The 15,602-nt window shown below is 40.4% G+C and overlaps 1 protein-coding gene across 1 annotated transcript in view; it reads left to right on the forward strand.

The window, feature by feature from the left end:
• rptor (regulatory associated protein of MTOR, complex 1) overlaps positions 1 to 15,602 on the forward strand; it is a 177,898-nt gene that overhangs the window by 11,361 nt on the left and 150,935 nt on the right. The window contains 2 exon segments of the mRNA XM_031867108.1: positions 860 to 962; positions 3,138 to 3,220. Of these exon segments, the coding sequence (XP_031722968.1) occupies positions 860 to 962; positions 3,138 to 3,220 (186 nt within the window).

Consider the following 15,602-nt stretch of genomic DNA (forward strand, 5'->3'; position numbering starts at 1 on the left):
TATCAGCCGTCATTAAATTCAGCGAATATATCTTCACAGAAAAAAGTGTTCATATACAGCTTTGTAACGAACAAAGTGGATCGGACTGAGCCACTCCGATCAGCCCTAGTGGCTGTACCTAATGTCATGTTTGGAGAGCTTTGTTCTGCAGTGCAGCCTCAGCTGTCCGTGCTGGACCCACAGTGGCCAACGAGCTGTGTGCACTCCGCTCACCTGGGACTTGATCCCGGTTATAGGAAAGAGACTGCTGCTCTCTGCTCCCCCTCTTTGCACCTACTAGGCTTCTAATGACACCATACTCACAATCATTCCAGGTCCTGCAATGATTGTTTTTAAGAAATCTTACAAGCTATTATTTTTCTGCTTTTCCTCACTATATATTTTTTCACCCACCTGCAACACATCTACTGTTAATCAGAAATGTTAATTTTCATCTCAACGCTTCAAGTGAGCGGCACGACTCTTGCACACAAAAAACAAGGTGCTGCCTGTGAAGATGAAGTAATTGCTAGCAGGGCACCTGTGTTTCCTGATTATATGTGTGTGTGGGTGGCTGTGTCAGGACATGCCACATAACCCTTGGATCAATGGTTGGGAAAATGTGGAAGGGAAGAGAATAACTATCTTTTCAGTGACTACTGTTAAGTGTCTCTTGGGCGGGACACTTAACCTTCTCTGCTCCACTGGGCGTGCTTCGGTTGCCAGCAACAGCAGAGTGTAGTTTATTTTTGAATAAAGATGTAATGTGGTTTTGTAAAGCATTAATAATGAACCCACTGTTCTGATCCACTGGTGTGATCCATGAATGATCCACATGAGTGATGTGAGGATAACGTGTGTTCTGTGTCTCCTCCCCCAGATGAAGACTGTGAGTGTAGCGCTGGTGTTGTGTCTCAACGTGGGAGTGGACCCTCCTGATGTGGTCAAGACCTCCCCCTGCGCCAGACTGGAGTGCTGGATAGGTGAGTCCACACAGACACATGAATGCAAAAGGGTCATCAGGTAACCTAAAAATGCGAAAGGCCAGTGTTTGGTTTATTTGTTCAGCGCTACTGTAGAAACACGGCAGTGCAACATGGCGGACTCCGCTTCGTATGTATGTATAAACGGCTCATCTAAGTAACAAAAAGACAACTAGTTTCAGATGGTTATACACTAATGAAAACATAGTTATGAATATTATACTCTATTTTAGCCAATAAATCCTACTAACTGTTTCTTAAAAGATATGATGTGTACATTCTGAACTGTGCTGCCTGCTGCCTTTTCTCAGGCACAAGTGTTAAATTGTGTGATTGATGCAAATGCACAAACTCACTGTCTACGACTGGGGTCAAAAATAGCACTCCTTCTTTTGAACGTACCGGTATTAGAGATGCACCGATCGACCGGTTGTCGATAAGAGCGATTTTCAGCTGATCGTCCGTGTGCCCACGTGTGCTACTGCATAATCATTTTACGTGAATTACGCGAAGGTAGGTTATAATGCTATCAAGAATGTGTTCAAATGTAATCTTGTAAAATTTAGTGAGATTTTAATAAATACAATTGTTTGAAGGAGATATTATCAATTTACTTTAACTTCCTAATACTAGTACTTATCAGCTAATACATAACTAAAACTACAAATGCAGAGTTTTCTAGTAATCAAAGCAAGTATTGAAATAAAAGCCAGTCTAACGGCACCGTAAATGACATTAATATAAACACAATAACACAAAATCAGACGCATACTAGCATGTTTTTATCTTTTTTATAAACGCTACAACAATGCAGTGAAACAAAGAGAAAGCGGGAGAAAAAGAGACAAGGACTGAATATAGCGCAAAATTCACAACAGGTGTTACATAATTGCATATCGTTGTGTTATCGTGGACATGTGAGAACCTCACCTGTTTCAGTAGTCCTCTTCATCCTGAAAATAACAACATAAGATATGCCTAGTTAGGACATGTAGTGACTATATATCTATACTAAAAGCCTGTAAATAACAAGTGCAACAAGTGTAACAGCTTAGGGTTGTTGGGTGGTGGTAAAGCATGCAATACTAGTGTGAGCTGAAAGTTGATAGTAAAAGTTAGCTGTTACTTTGTAACATTTAGGAACATTCTCATGGGGACTCAATTCATAAGGGCTCTGTCAACTAAGGATGAAGCAGTCTGCCCCCACCCACCAGAAGCACACAACATGACACAGAACAAAAACAAAAGTAACATCTCGGTTGAATGGGAAAACCTCAAAACCATTGTTGAGCTCCTCTGAGACTGCTTGACTTTTTGGAGTGTGGAGAACACATAAAAGAAGGAGCTCAGTTCAAAGTTTCTGAAACTTTCTCGGTGGCTGCTGAGAACGCTGACATTGTGCAGACCTGCCACTTGGTTTTTGAGACGGTGTTTGAGACATTTAAGTGATAATGGCAATCCTTAAATACACCGTGTTGTTTAAGTGAAATACATAAAGCAACAGCTACATGTTAATAGAAACACGCACATCTACTTTTCAGTGGCAGTGGTGTGTGTGAAAACCTTTTATATACTGGCATCGTTTAAATTTCATAATAACAACAATTGCAGTGTTATGTGCCATATATAGGAACCTTAAAGCTGCCATTTCTGATAGATCAGCAAACGCATCTTTTCTTTTTGTTGTGATAACACATCTACATAGGCCTTGTTCATCATAAGGGCAGTGGTTTAATTTTCAGCATACAGCTTACCGGTATCTGCCGACACATCCTTCTCTGCCTGCTGAGCGCAATTTGAGCTGTCCTGAATTTATATTCTGCTATTCTTCATGCCATATTGATTTACTCTCATCATTATGTCAACCTCAGAGGCTACTGCTTTTTCTCTCCAAACTCTGCTGTTGATTTAACCAAGAAGTAATCCTTTGATGCTGAGATTATAAACTTGCCTCTATAATCATGGCATGGAAGTGTTTTGTTACTCGAATATTGATAAATTGATTATTTGGATGACTTCATTTTACTGGAACCAATTGATGGCAATGGAAATGTGTGTGGTGAATAATATAATTATGTTTGATTTGTCAGCTCCAGATTGAACGAGAGTGTTTTTGCTCTGCTGTGACTGTCGTGTGCGATCGCAGTGTGTTTACACTCTGTGTTTTCTTGCCAGATCCTCTGTCGATGAGTCCACAGAAAGCCCTGGAGACCATCGGGGCCAATCTGCAGAAGCAATACGAAAATTGGCAACCCAGGGTGAGTCGGTTCACATGAACCAGCCTCCCTCCTTCTCTTGAACGTGCTTATGATACATAGACCGCATCCACTAACTCATTCACACCACTGTAAGATGCATACAGAGTTTAATCAAATAAGGCTTCCAATAAAACACTTAGAAATTTAAAAAAATGTAATTATATGCATTCCAAGACTTGACCGTGGTCATATCATATTATTACTTATGGGTTTTTGGCTTCCATTGAGCCATTCTCATGTTTTTTTCAACAATGTTTCAGAGATTGTTTTATATACAGTTGTGTGAAAAAGTGTTTGCCCCCTTCCTGATTTCTTATTTTTTTGCATGTTTGTCACACTTAAATGTTTCAGATCATCAAACAAATTTAAATATTAGACAAAGATAACACAAGTAAACACAAAATGCAGTTTTTAAATGAAGGTTTTTATTATTAAGGGGGAAAAAAAATCCAAACCTACATGGCCCTGTGTGAAAAAGTGATTGCCCCCTAAACCTAATAACTGGTTGGGCCACCCTTAGCAGCAACAACTGCAATCAAGCGTTTGCGATAACTGGCAATGAGTCTTTTACAGCGCTGTAGAGGAATTTTGGCCCACTCATCTTTGCAGAATTGTTGTAATTCAGCCACATTGGAGGGTTTTCGAGCATGAACCGCCTTTTTAAGGTCATGCCACAGCATCTCAATCGGATTCAGGTCGGGACTTTGAATAGGCCACTCCAAAGTCTTCATTTTGTTTTTCTTAAGCCATTCAGAGGTGGACTTGCTGGTGTGTTTTGGATCATTGTCCTGCTGCAGAACCCAAGTGCGCTTCAGCTTAAGGTCACGAACAGATGGCCGGACATTCTCTTTCAGGATTTTTTGGTAGACAGCAGAATTCGTGGTTCCATTTACCACAGCAAGTCTTCCAGGTCCTGAAGCAGCAAAACAGCCCCAGACCATCACACTACCACCACCATATTTTACTGTTGGTATGATGTTCCTTTTCTGAAATGCCGTGTTACTGTTACGCCAGATGTAATGGGACATACACCTTCCAAAAAGTTCAACTTTTGTCTCGTCAGTCCACAGAGTATTTTCCCAAAATCTTGGGGATCATCAAGATGTTTTCTGGCAAAACTGAGACGAGCCTTTATGTTCTTTTTGCTCAGCAGTGGTTTTCGTCTTGGAACTCTGCCATGCAGGCCATTTTTGCCCAGTCTCTTTCTTATGGTGGAGTCATGAACACTGACCTTAATTGAGGCAAGTGAGGCCTGCAGTTCTTTGGATGTTGTTCTGGGGTCTTTTGTGACCTCTTGGATGAGTCGTCGCTGCGCTCTTGGGGTAATTTTGGTCGGCCGGCCACTCCTGGGAAGGTTCACCACTGTTCCATGTTTTCGCCATTTGTGGATAATGGCTCTCACTGTGGTTCGCTGGAGTCTCAAAGCTTTAGAAATGGCTTTGTAACCTTTTCCAGACTGATAGATCTCAATTACTTTGTTTCTCATTTGTTCCTGAATTTCTTTGCATCACAGCACGATGTCTAGCTTTTGAGGATCTTTTGGTCTACCTCACTTTGTCAGGCAGGTCCTATTTAAGTGATTTCTTGCTTGAGAGCAGGTGTGGCAGTAATCAGGCCTGGGTGTGGCTAGAGAAATTGAACTCGGCTTTCTAAAGATGTGATAAACCACAGTTAATTTATGTTTTAACAGGGGGGGGGAATCACTTTTTCACACAGGGCCATGTAGGTTTGGATTTTTTTTCCCCCTTAATAATAAAAACCATTTAAAAACTGCATTTTGTGTTTACTTGTGTTATCTTTGTCTAATATTTAAATTTGTTTGATGATCTGAAACATTTAAGTGTGACAAACATGCAAAAAAATAAGAAATCAGGAAGGGGGCAAACACTTTTTCACACAACTGTATGTTGGCAGACTATCCAGAGTATCTGATTTTTGCCAACTCTGTGAACCTTACTAATGGTAGTCACCCTTCCCAGTACTTTATCATAAGGTCTTTTAACACACAGTGGCTTCTGTTGATTCTAAACGTGTTTTCTTTGGATATCACTTCAAAGGCATCTGTTTCTAGTCTCTGGGTTCAAGTGCTACAAACACAATCCCGTGCAGATCATTCCTACGTAATGCTGTGAGAACTTGGCAGACAAAACATTGTGATGTATGTGAGAAAGACAGTGACTGCAGCTGTCATGGTAACTCTGTGCCTCCTACGTTATTCCCTGTGTTTACCTTTAGTAATCATTTGAATATGTAATAGGGTGAATGGGTTTATTATAGATATTCAATTCTATCAGCTTTAATGGACTTCCTTTATGCATTTTTCCAACAAAGCACAGATGCATCATTTGTTCTTGTAAATTCAGCTGTTAGAAGTGTATTTGTTTACATGCATTCATATCATTGCCAGCAGTTGCAGCTGTTTGCGAGCTCAGTGTTTTCCCAGAGGCTACTGGGTCTGTTGGAAAAGACATATTTTGCTGAAGAAAAGTCTGAATTGTGCTCTAAAACTAGGGAAGAAGGAAAAGATCATAACTGCTCGGGCTACAGGAAATCTTATCTATGCAGATGACTGCCCACATTCTAAGTGGCCAGTGTTTTATAGCGCTTTTGTAGAGTGCTGCAAGAATGAGTCCTAAAAGCCCGTAAATGAGTTTGCATTGTTGCTCTTCCAATTCTCTCAGCTCAAAGTCGGTGGGATTTTTGAATGGGCTTTTGGTCAGATGCCCGATTTTAACATTTATTCTACGACAGAATATGTTAGTAAATACCCCACTTGTGAATTTTGAAGCTTTTACGTTAAAAAGGCTAAATCATACTACTCAATGTCATCGCGCTGAACACTAGTCCACCTTTAGCTTTGTGGTGGTGACATTAAGTGCGACTGTTGTTGCACTTATGACTTCTGGTGACTAATAGTTCTCTTGAATAGTTATGTTGAATACACTTATTGTAAGTCGCTTTGGATAAAAGCGTCTGTTAAATGACTGTAATGTAATGTAGTGTAGTTCATTTATAGCCTAAAGTCAGCTTTTTACTTCTGACGATCGTGTTTACGCTTCAAATATCATAAAAAGTGGAGTTAATTTGTGGAGATTATATTGCTGAACAAACTTGGAAGTTTAATAAACATTTGTTTGCCACAGAGCTACAGTACATGCCGAGGTGGCCTGGTTCACATAAAGCTCAGAACTCGGTGAGATCAGGACAGCGTACGGGTAGAATCCGAACAGTTTATCAAACGTACGTCCTGCTTCCTCTTCCTCTCCCGAGCAAGAGCAAATGGGAGGAGAGGAGAACAACTGTTCCGATCTGGCGCATCCGATCACAAAATTCCCATTGAAAAGTGTCACCACAACTTTTGTCCCACTGGCTCCTCAAATTCAAGACGTTTCTAGCTGAATGAGACACACACACATGACAGGGATTGTTACAAACAGCAGGGAGACCTCACACACCTCACTGAAGCTCCTAAGTGAATGTGAAAGTTACCACTTGAGGATCCACCATGAGCATATTAGCATTTAGTATTTAACCACACCTAGCATACACCTGTTGATCACGCAACATCTGTTCTATCTGGGTCACACCACCTGCAAATATGTTTTATATCCGGTCAGAAAGGATTGGATTTAATCATGCCTTTTCTTCTGTTGAGACTTTGTAACAAAATCTCTTATTAGTATTAGAAAGTAAGATCTTCGCTGTATGTGGGACGGGTTGATGATGATGGAGGGTTCTTTTAAAGCAGGTCTAGAGGCAGAGCTGAAGGGCAGAAGGTGAAAAAGATACAAGTTGGTGAGGACAACTATAGTGGCATCGTAGCTGGTGAGTTGCCACAGCGTCAAAGTGGATATCATCTTGTTGCTTGGAACTGTAGAGCGCTCCACAGCCATTTAAAAACGGCTTATAATGAGGATGTGAAAGTAAAAAACACAAACAATGTTTGGCTGTTTGGTAAGATAGTACAGAAGTAAAACATGCGGTAAGAGGAGGTGGAGGAATGGACGTCTCTGGAGAGAGCAGCCAAAGGAATGTAGGCTCGGTTGACCCTGGAGGTCAGCAGTGAATGGTGATGGGAGTGCAGGAGGAGGAGTGGGAGGGTGAGAAAGCTGTTCCTTTTTTCAGCCTGAGGATTCACAGCTCTGCAGCATCTCACCACAGAGCTGCGTTCGCCAACACACCTTACATAAACTGATGACAAAGCAATCAATTACACACCAGCTATTTACCTGCTTGGCCACTGCAGTGAGAAATGTTGTTACAAGTTCGTTTTCGGTGGGTGGAGTTGCTAAACATTAGACCTAAGAACAAATGTTAAATCTATTTTGTCACATTTTCCTTGTGTTGGGATGCAGTTGAGCTGCCCAGAGGGTTAAGCTGTGCCAACCTGCCATCACGAATCCATTTCTGAACTCTCGCATTAACTCTCATGGCCAGAAAACACTGTGAAAGGCAAACACAGTCTTTGCTTTTGTCCATTCACTTTCTTTACCAACACTACATCAATATATCTACCTCTTGTTGGCTTGAAGTTAAGAGCTCTGACAGCAGATTGTCCAGCAGTCTCTGTGATGAAACCCAACTTAAATTAGCTCAGTGAACCGGATACAGCTCATCTTCATAACACCAGAAGTTCCTTTATTTTATACTTGTATACATGTTTTGACCTTTTTAGGAGATTTGCATCATTGATAGATATGACAGAACAAGCAGTCATAATCCAGTGGACCCTTTATATCACAATTACAGTATATGTGTGTGATTGCACTGCAAAGATTCAAGAAACAAACACAAGATAAATCAAGTATTAATTAAAATAAAAAAGTTATTGGTACTAAAAATAAAAAAGTTCCTAATGTCTACTTATGAATGACATTAGCAATCAAGATGGTGGAAGGATAGAAAGGATAGATTCTCCACATAATTACTGAAGGGAAACTAGACTCGTTGAGATTTTAAAGTAATACATTTAAGGTGATCCTCAATTTGAAGACGGATCATAACTTCTTTGATCTCTTGTGTCAAAGCAGGAGGGCAGGCCGCCTTCCAGCAAACACAGCTGCTGCTAAATCAACCAAGAAGGAAATCTCCAGCATTCTCACTTTAAAGCAACTTAGTGCAGCTTTGAAAAGGACGCCCACGCTGTCAGCCGGCCTTAGTGCTGCTACACAATCACAATCAGGTTCTACACGGTTAGATTTTTTGATACCCAGATATCATTTTTTTTTTAAACTTTAGCGTTTGTTGTCTCCTCGTTTTTCTTTTTATTAATCTAATGGGCAGTTTAAGTCAGTGCGGGTCTGGGTTTTCTTTTGCCAGCAAGGGTGTCATTGCTTCATAAAGGCAGCCAGATGTCTTCAGTCTCTCACTGACAAACTGCTGATGTTGCCGGTCAGAAACGTATGATTGCTAAGATGGCAACATGTGGTTAAGTTGCAACATATAAAATAAACAACAAAGAAAACTTGCCAAACTGGTTTTAAAAATAGCAAAACCAACACACATCCACTCATTTGTACAAGTGTTGGATTTTTGTATTTGTGATTAAGACTACTTGCTCTGTCTTACAAAGCAAAGAATCTCCTTCTATATGTGGGGTTGTCCTTCGCAACTTTTTTTATATGAAGTGCATTTTACAATTAAAATTGGGTGCTGTTGTATCGGAGTATTTTTACGAGTAGGAGTACATGAGCACAGTAACACATTGATACTTGATATCCGATATCAATATTGGTACATTCCCATTTCAGTGTGTATAAATTCTTCATTCAGTTTATTTGTCTTTGTTGTTGTTGTCCAAAGACGGTCTTTTCTTTGCTGCCTGTGCCATTGAGTGTGGCTGTACGGTGTTACATTATGTGCCAGACTGGATTCAACCTTGTACTGCTTTTGTATCACACAGACACATCAACAAAGACGAGAAGCTATTCAGATGCTTCTCTTTGAGCTTTCTGTCTCAACATGCCTTCTCTGCCCTCCGATTCTCTTTCAAGCTTTGCTTGTTCTCTCTCTCCTTTTCTCTCTCTGCATGTCACCCTGTTTTTCTCCTCTCTCTCTCTTTCTGCTTTTTGTTTTATGATTCAAATTTGTGAGTTTAAAATTCTACCCTCTTGACCTGCTAGATGTTTGGTAGTCACTGAGATGAAAAGCAGCGTGCTTGTCTTGTCAAATGGTCATTTCAAAGTCACGAAGTAGTTGAACATGTTTGAGCTGACGGACAGGTTTACGCCACATCTCTGGTCAGTATAACAGTCATCTCTCCTTTGGTCTGTCATTTTCTGTGTTACTGCTGTGTCCTCCATCTCTCTATGTATCTAACTCTCATGTCTGGCTGCAGCCGGTGAACCCCTGTTGTCCACTTCACTAACTGTCTCTGCATTATGTATCAGTGAGCTGCAGCTCAAACACTTGGCTACTGATCAGCTCTGATGTCTTCTCTTATCCCCCTGGAAACACCACGCTTCACAGCGGAGGAAGAGCACGAGTGCAGAACTTCTGCGTTATCGGTAACAAATGAAATGCATGCTTTAAGCTTGTGTAATGTACCGTAACACATTTGTCATGCACCAGGATACTGAGAGGCCATGACGACACTTTTCCTTAATAATGATGAACATACGTCTGTGGGCCAGCTGACGTGCCAAATTTGTCAACAGTTACAAATGCCACACGCATCAGTAACATCATCCACATATTATTTTAGGGTCCAAGGACGGAGGGTGTCGAGTGCTGTGCAGATTGTAAAGCCCCCTGAGGAAAATGTGTGATTTTTCGTATTAGGCTTTATCAATAAATTGACTTGACTATCTGTAATGGCAGCATGTTGACACATTTTACTGTGTTTATTTGGTCTTTTTGTGTTCAACCAAATGGGGAAAGCGATAGAAGTGTTGGCTACGTTCGGTTTTTATCAGTACAGGTGTTCAAAGGGGCCCTCTGCTGATTTTACACACAAAGCTCATCATGAAGAGTTCTTCTCCGTCTGTGAGAATAAATGAACTAATGACATTTTGGATGCACATGGATGTGAACTGCAACTTGAATGGCTATTATAGGCATACAACCATGAGGCGGTCATTGTAGTTCTCCCATAAAGCAAGATGCAAACAGCTGGAATTGGCAGAGAAATTCCGAGCAGTGACGCACCCATGTGACTAAAGACGATCCCCGTCTAGAAGAGTTTGTGAAACTGTCTAGTGTATTGTGTATTGACCCTTTATTTTGGACAGTGGATCCAGTAATTAACTAGGTGTCGAAAGTGTGACATGAAATTAGGAACACATACACACCGTGTAATGGCTATTTGTAATATTGTAATAATTATATTGTGAATGGATACTGAAGCAATGATGAGATTATCATTTTCAATTCTAAAACGTATGTTTGGTGTTTTGTGTAAAGGACTGTTATCTTTTCATGAAATGTCACAGTTTCACAACAACAGAAGAATTTCCCATGCCGGTCCTTGATGACAGAGATAATGATGATTGGTTGAAGTCTCTACATCACGTGGAAAAAAATCATGTGAGGATAATAACAACCAAAATCATGTGAGGATAACAATGTGTGGTCTTGTGCAGCTGTGACCAGCAATAGGGAAATGTGGTTTGGTCACATCTAGTGTGCCAATCATTTTCACACATTCTTATTTCTGTTAGTCATTTTGAAAAATAAAAACAATATCCTGGCTGATTCAGTAAAAAAATATGTTGATCTTTTGGTGGTTATAGAGCTTCAAGCTGAATAACCAACGCACACTACCCACTACATTATTCCCTCGGGGGACCCCTGACAGCTGCTAAATCACCTGAATCCCATTTGAGTTTAATTGATGACCAGCGTGTGCAGGAAGCTGCGGAGTGAATAACGCAATGCACAAACGCTCTTAATGGTCTCCCCTAACTGCTCCTCATGCCCTGAGTCCAATAGGAGCCACAGAGAAAACCATTAGCCCACTGGAAGACTTATGCACGGCCCACCAATACATCGATAAACAATGTGCCTTTGGGGATGGCTACAGGTCAACGCTGCCATATGCTGGTGTGTGTGCGCCATATGAGAGGGAGATTATTGATCAGCTCTCTCACTGCTGCTGATCACCTCCTAAATATCCCACTAAACTAATTCAAAATATTTTACTTAATCAATAACTGTGTGAAATGAAGATTATCAAGGTTAATGCACAGATCTCCAAATATGGCACATCTGTATTGTACATGGTATCGTAGTCCTTGTTTGCTTTTAGTAGTGTTACGAAGCATAGAGAGTCTGAGTAGATAAGTAAAATGTATCAACTTGATGCTTCATTGACAGTCTTGTCACAGTGTAGGGAAGCACCATGGCCAGATTTTTTTTTCGCCTCATTTTTTGTAACTACTGTAGCATTTATGTATTGTGGAATTAGCCAGCTAGCTAACTAGTGGACAGCTGGTTAGTTTGCTAGTTCCAAAATGAGCCGAACAGCGAGCTGGTTGCCAATGGTCTCTGGAGCTGCTAGGTTGAAGGGAATTCCCAGGCTTTTCGAAAAGCAAACAATAATAATTTATAACATGGTAACTGAATGATATTGATGGTAACGATAACATTAATGACAACTCTGTTCTATTAAGGTGAGCTAGTTCCCGTTCCTTGCTATTTGTGCACAAAGCGTGTAATGACTCGCTCTTTGCCATGCTGCTGTGTCTGCACTCAGCGAGCTAAAGTCTCTGCTGTGCTCAGAGACTAATGGCCAGTGTTTGTCTATTAATCTTCTTCTTCTTCTTTCTTCTTTCTTCTTCTTCTTCTTCTTCTGGCCAATGAAACTGTTGGTAGTATGGTGGTATGTTGAACTTTCAACTTCAAGGTCAGACTTGATTGGTCAGTTTGTTGAAATACGGACTTGTCACTAAAATGAGAATAGCTGGCCCACCGTAAAAGGTCAGATGGTCACTGCTTGAGGATCCATAGATGTTGTTAGGCAGATTTCATTACTCTTTCCATGGGGGCAATCAAACACACATCTGGGAAATGTTAAATTATATGACAAGTCTGCTTGTGTAGTGCGGATGCTCTAAGTATTTTATTTTTTTTATTTCACCAGCACCACACTGGAACATCTCTGGTCTTGGTCATTTGTTTTCATAATCGGATTAATGTGGCTTCAAGGGAAATCTTACTTGGGTTCTTATTTGTATACTTGGAGGAGAGAGTGAGTCTTGCTAACATTTGTGTGGTTGCAGACAGTAAGTAATTCTGGAATATCCAAATTGTAAATTGTCTGCAGGGAACATTTAGGGTCATGTGAATGATCTGGCTCAATGATCTGACTCATAGGCTTGGAGTTCTGCGAGTCACCTTCCGACCTTATGTAAACCCTCTTTAACGGACTGTAGGAAAGCCTTTTTTTCTTTTTTATTTGGTGGGGGGACGACGACGACGAAAGTTTAAAACTCTTAAGAACACATTGCAACATTGATATATTGTCCGTTACACACTATTCTGCACCGTCATTGCACCATTAAGTGAAGAAGACTGACATGTAAACATGGATGTAAACAAATCGAGATGTAAAATTAAAAAAAAAAAAATTGTCACAGGTCAATTGGTTCCCATATTCAAAAAGAGATACATTTTACCGGTTATGGACTTGAATTAGCAAGGCCCTCCTGGTAACATTCACTATATAACATTGATCCTTATGGTGCTGATTCAATATATATTGAATCTGTATGTGCAATTTGATATCGAAGGTTTTTCCAGTGTTATTTCTTTCTCTTTGAAACAGGCAAACACATTTTCATTAGGGGGATAGAAAAGAAAAACCACTGCGGATGAACTATTGAAATGTTGAATAGGCTGTGACTCACTTAACTGAATGAGATACACTGGTGAAAAGCTTTTCTCGAGTCTTTGTTCTTCCTGTAATGCTGTCATGCATGGCCTTGATTTTCCAGACTCCCCACAGTAGCTGATTTAAAGTCGTGCTCAGACTACAGGAGTTTTTTAATCACAGTTTTAGAATGTAAACCAGTTGCTGCCCATTGGTGGTGATAGTAAACAATACCCAAGTAAGATGGCGGACTATTATCCCAATAGTTATGACTATTATCCACTGTTTTATATCTATGGAGCAATCCACCACCTCAAATGACTGCGCATGACCTCATGGGATGCAGATGTAAACAAAAAGGAGACTTCTGTGGTACAACAACTTGTGGTAGTAATGCTTCGCAGTGAGAAAAAACAAAAGCAAATGGCTAAGTGAGTCTGGATGAGACAGTGTTTGGAGAGATGAGGTCAACACGGGTTGTCTATTCTTCAGAGAGAACTGGAGGTGAGACTTGAACAGTCGGTGTATATATTTGTCAATATCTAGTATGCCAGCTAATGCTAGCCTCAAGGGCTACAATGTTTACAGTTGTTGGGCAATACCGTCAGCTGCTCTGGCTTGTCTCTCTCATTGGCTATTGTGGTCCAACTGTATTATTACTGACGTATCATCCAGATTTTACTCGTTTGAAATGAATCATGGTGGCCCTGATGAGTCTGCATCAGTTTGGGAGGATTAAGGGATCTGTAATCCCCTCACATTACCACGTAATCCGGGCCAATCATCGGTACCGACGAACATCCTAGACCAGATTTCTCCTCTGATTGTGGGGTAGTGGTGACACTCCTGTAGTCTGTGCTCGGCTTAAGCCTCCTCCTCTGCAATCTTTCCATGATAGTGTGCCTGTAGTTATGCCTTTCCTGGACATTATGCTGATTTTGTACCTAATTAAATGTGTTCACACCAAAGAAACGGCACCCTGCTGAAGAGCTCAAGTCTGTGAACCATATTAGACCTTCTTCTAACATAAGGGAGTCAGGAAAATCCTCCCAAAAACCATAAAGCCCAGCCATGCAGTGTTTTACAGGGTTTCTTTCTTCTTCCCTGTCCCTCAGCTTCATTAAAAGGAAGGGAGAGTCTTTTTAGGATTAGAGGGATTTGTAGACTGCCACTGGCAGTGGACAATTGATCATTATACATCTGCTCTGCACTCCACTACTCCGCTTCCCCCTCCTCTCTCTCATTTTCTCATTGTGCTTTTCTTTTAGGCCACGCACTCACTAAAACTCTCATCTTCCCTCCATTTTCTGTTACTGTGCCACTTTTTATTCTCTGTGGAACAGGGACAGGGCTTAAAAGTATTAATGAAGTAATACATGAAGCTCAAAAATCTCAGAGGGAAAATCTCCATGAAAAAAAACAATGCAATGCACAAAGTATTATGAAACATTTTTGGTTTGGCCAAAAAAAAAATATATATTATGCTGTTTCAGGGCCGTGACAGAACCAAGGCATAGCTGGTCAGTGGCAGCATCACTAAACAGAGGGTTGAGCTGACACAAGGCAACCAACTGTTTCACTACACAATTATTTATAGAGAATACCTGTTTAATATTTTAGAAGGGGGGGGGGGGGGGCTTTTCCAGTAGACATCACACTTTAAATTATATGATGTTTTTAATTGCAATAATTATCAGAGGATTTTTAGTAACATTTTTTAAAATGGACAATTATTTTAGTCGATCAGTATTCATTTTCCTAACCCTAACCACCCACAGCGCCATAGTCCTGTAAGATTTCAATGCCCTCAACAAATGTAAGAAATTCAGGTCAAATATTTTCTGTTTATTGAGCTTGAAAACAATCGATGAGCAGGCTAAATACAGCATGACATCATCATGAGCATTTTCAGTGTTTGATAACAAATATTGATTTACAAATTAGAATTTTTACAGTCAGGAGAAATATACTGCTGCAAAATCCATTACAGTATCATAAAATTCCCATAAAAACTAAAACATTGAATAAATTTGACAAATATTTTAAACTGAAACTTTAATCCAACAACAATTTTCAGAAAGTGATTAAGACTAAAACTAAATTTAAAATCTGTGTCAAAACTAACCCTGGTTTCAATTCTAAATTATGTAATTTTGCTAAATTGTTTAAAAGTTGTATTGAGTAAATAAGTAACTAGTGGCTTCCAGAGATCATATCTGCTTCATGCAACACTTAATGATCTAAGTTGTCTGAGCTGAGCAACCGACCGTCTTTCTCCTGCTTTATCGACAGATATCCATTTACAAACTGCACTTACTCTTGTCACATTTGAGATGGGCTCAAGTCAAACCCTCAGAATTCATAATAGGCAGTGTCTTGTTGCTTTAGTTCTGTGAGAAGAGCTGTTCAGCTTCAGCTCTTCCCAAGCTGTGCAACCGTGACTTGAAATCTCATTTGTCAAACATGCTTGTCATCGGCAAAATGCCTCGTCGACCGTGTCACCCTGGTCTGTGTCTGTGTCTGTGTCTGTGTGTGTGTGTGTGTGTGTGTGTGTGTGTGTGTGTGTGTGTGTGT

This window comes from Anarrhichthys ocellatus, unplaced genomic scaffold (assembly GCF_004355925.1).
Source record: "Anarrhichthys ocellatus isolate YVR2014 unplaced genomic scaffold, GSC_Weel_1.0 scaffold38, whole genome shotgun sequence".
NCBI classification, from domain to species: Eukaryota; Metazoa; Chordata; class Actinopteri; order Perciformes; family Anarhichadidae; genus Anarrhichthys; species Anarrhichthys ocellatus.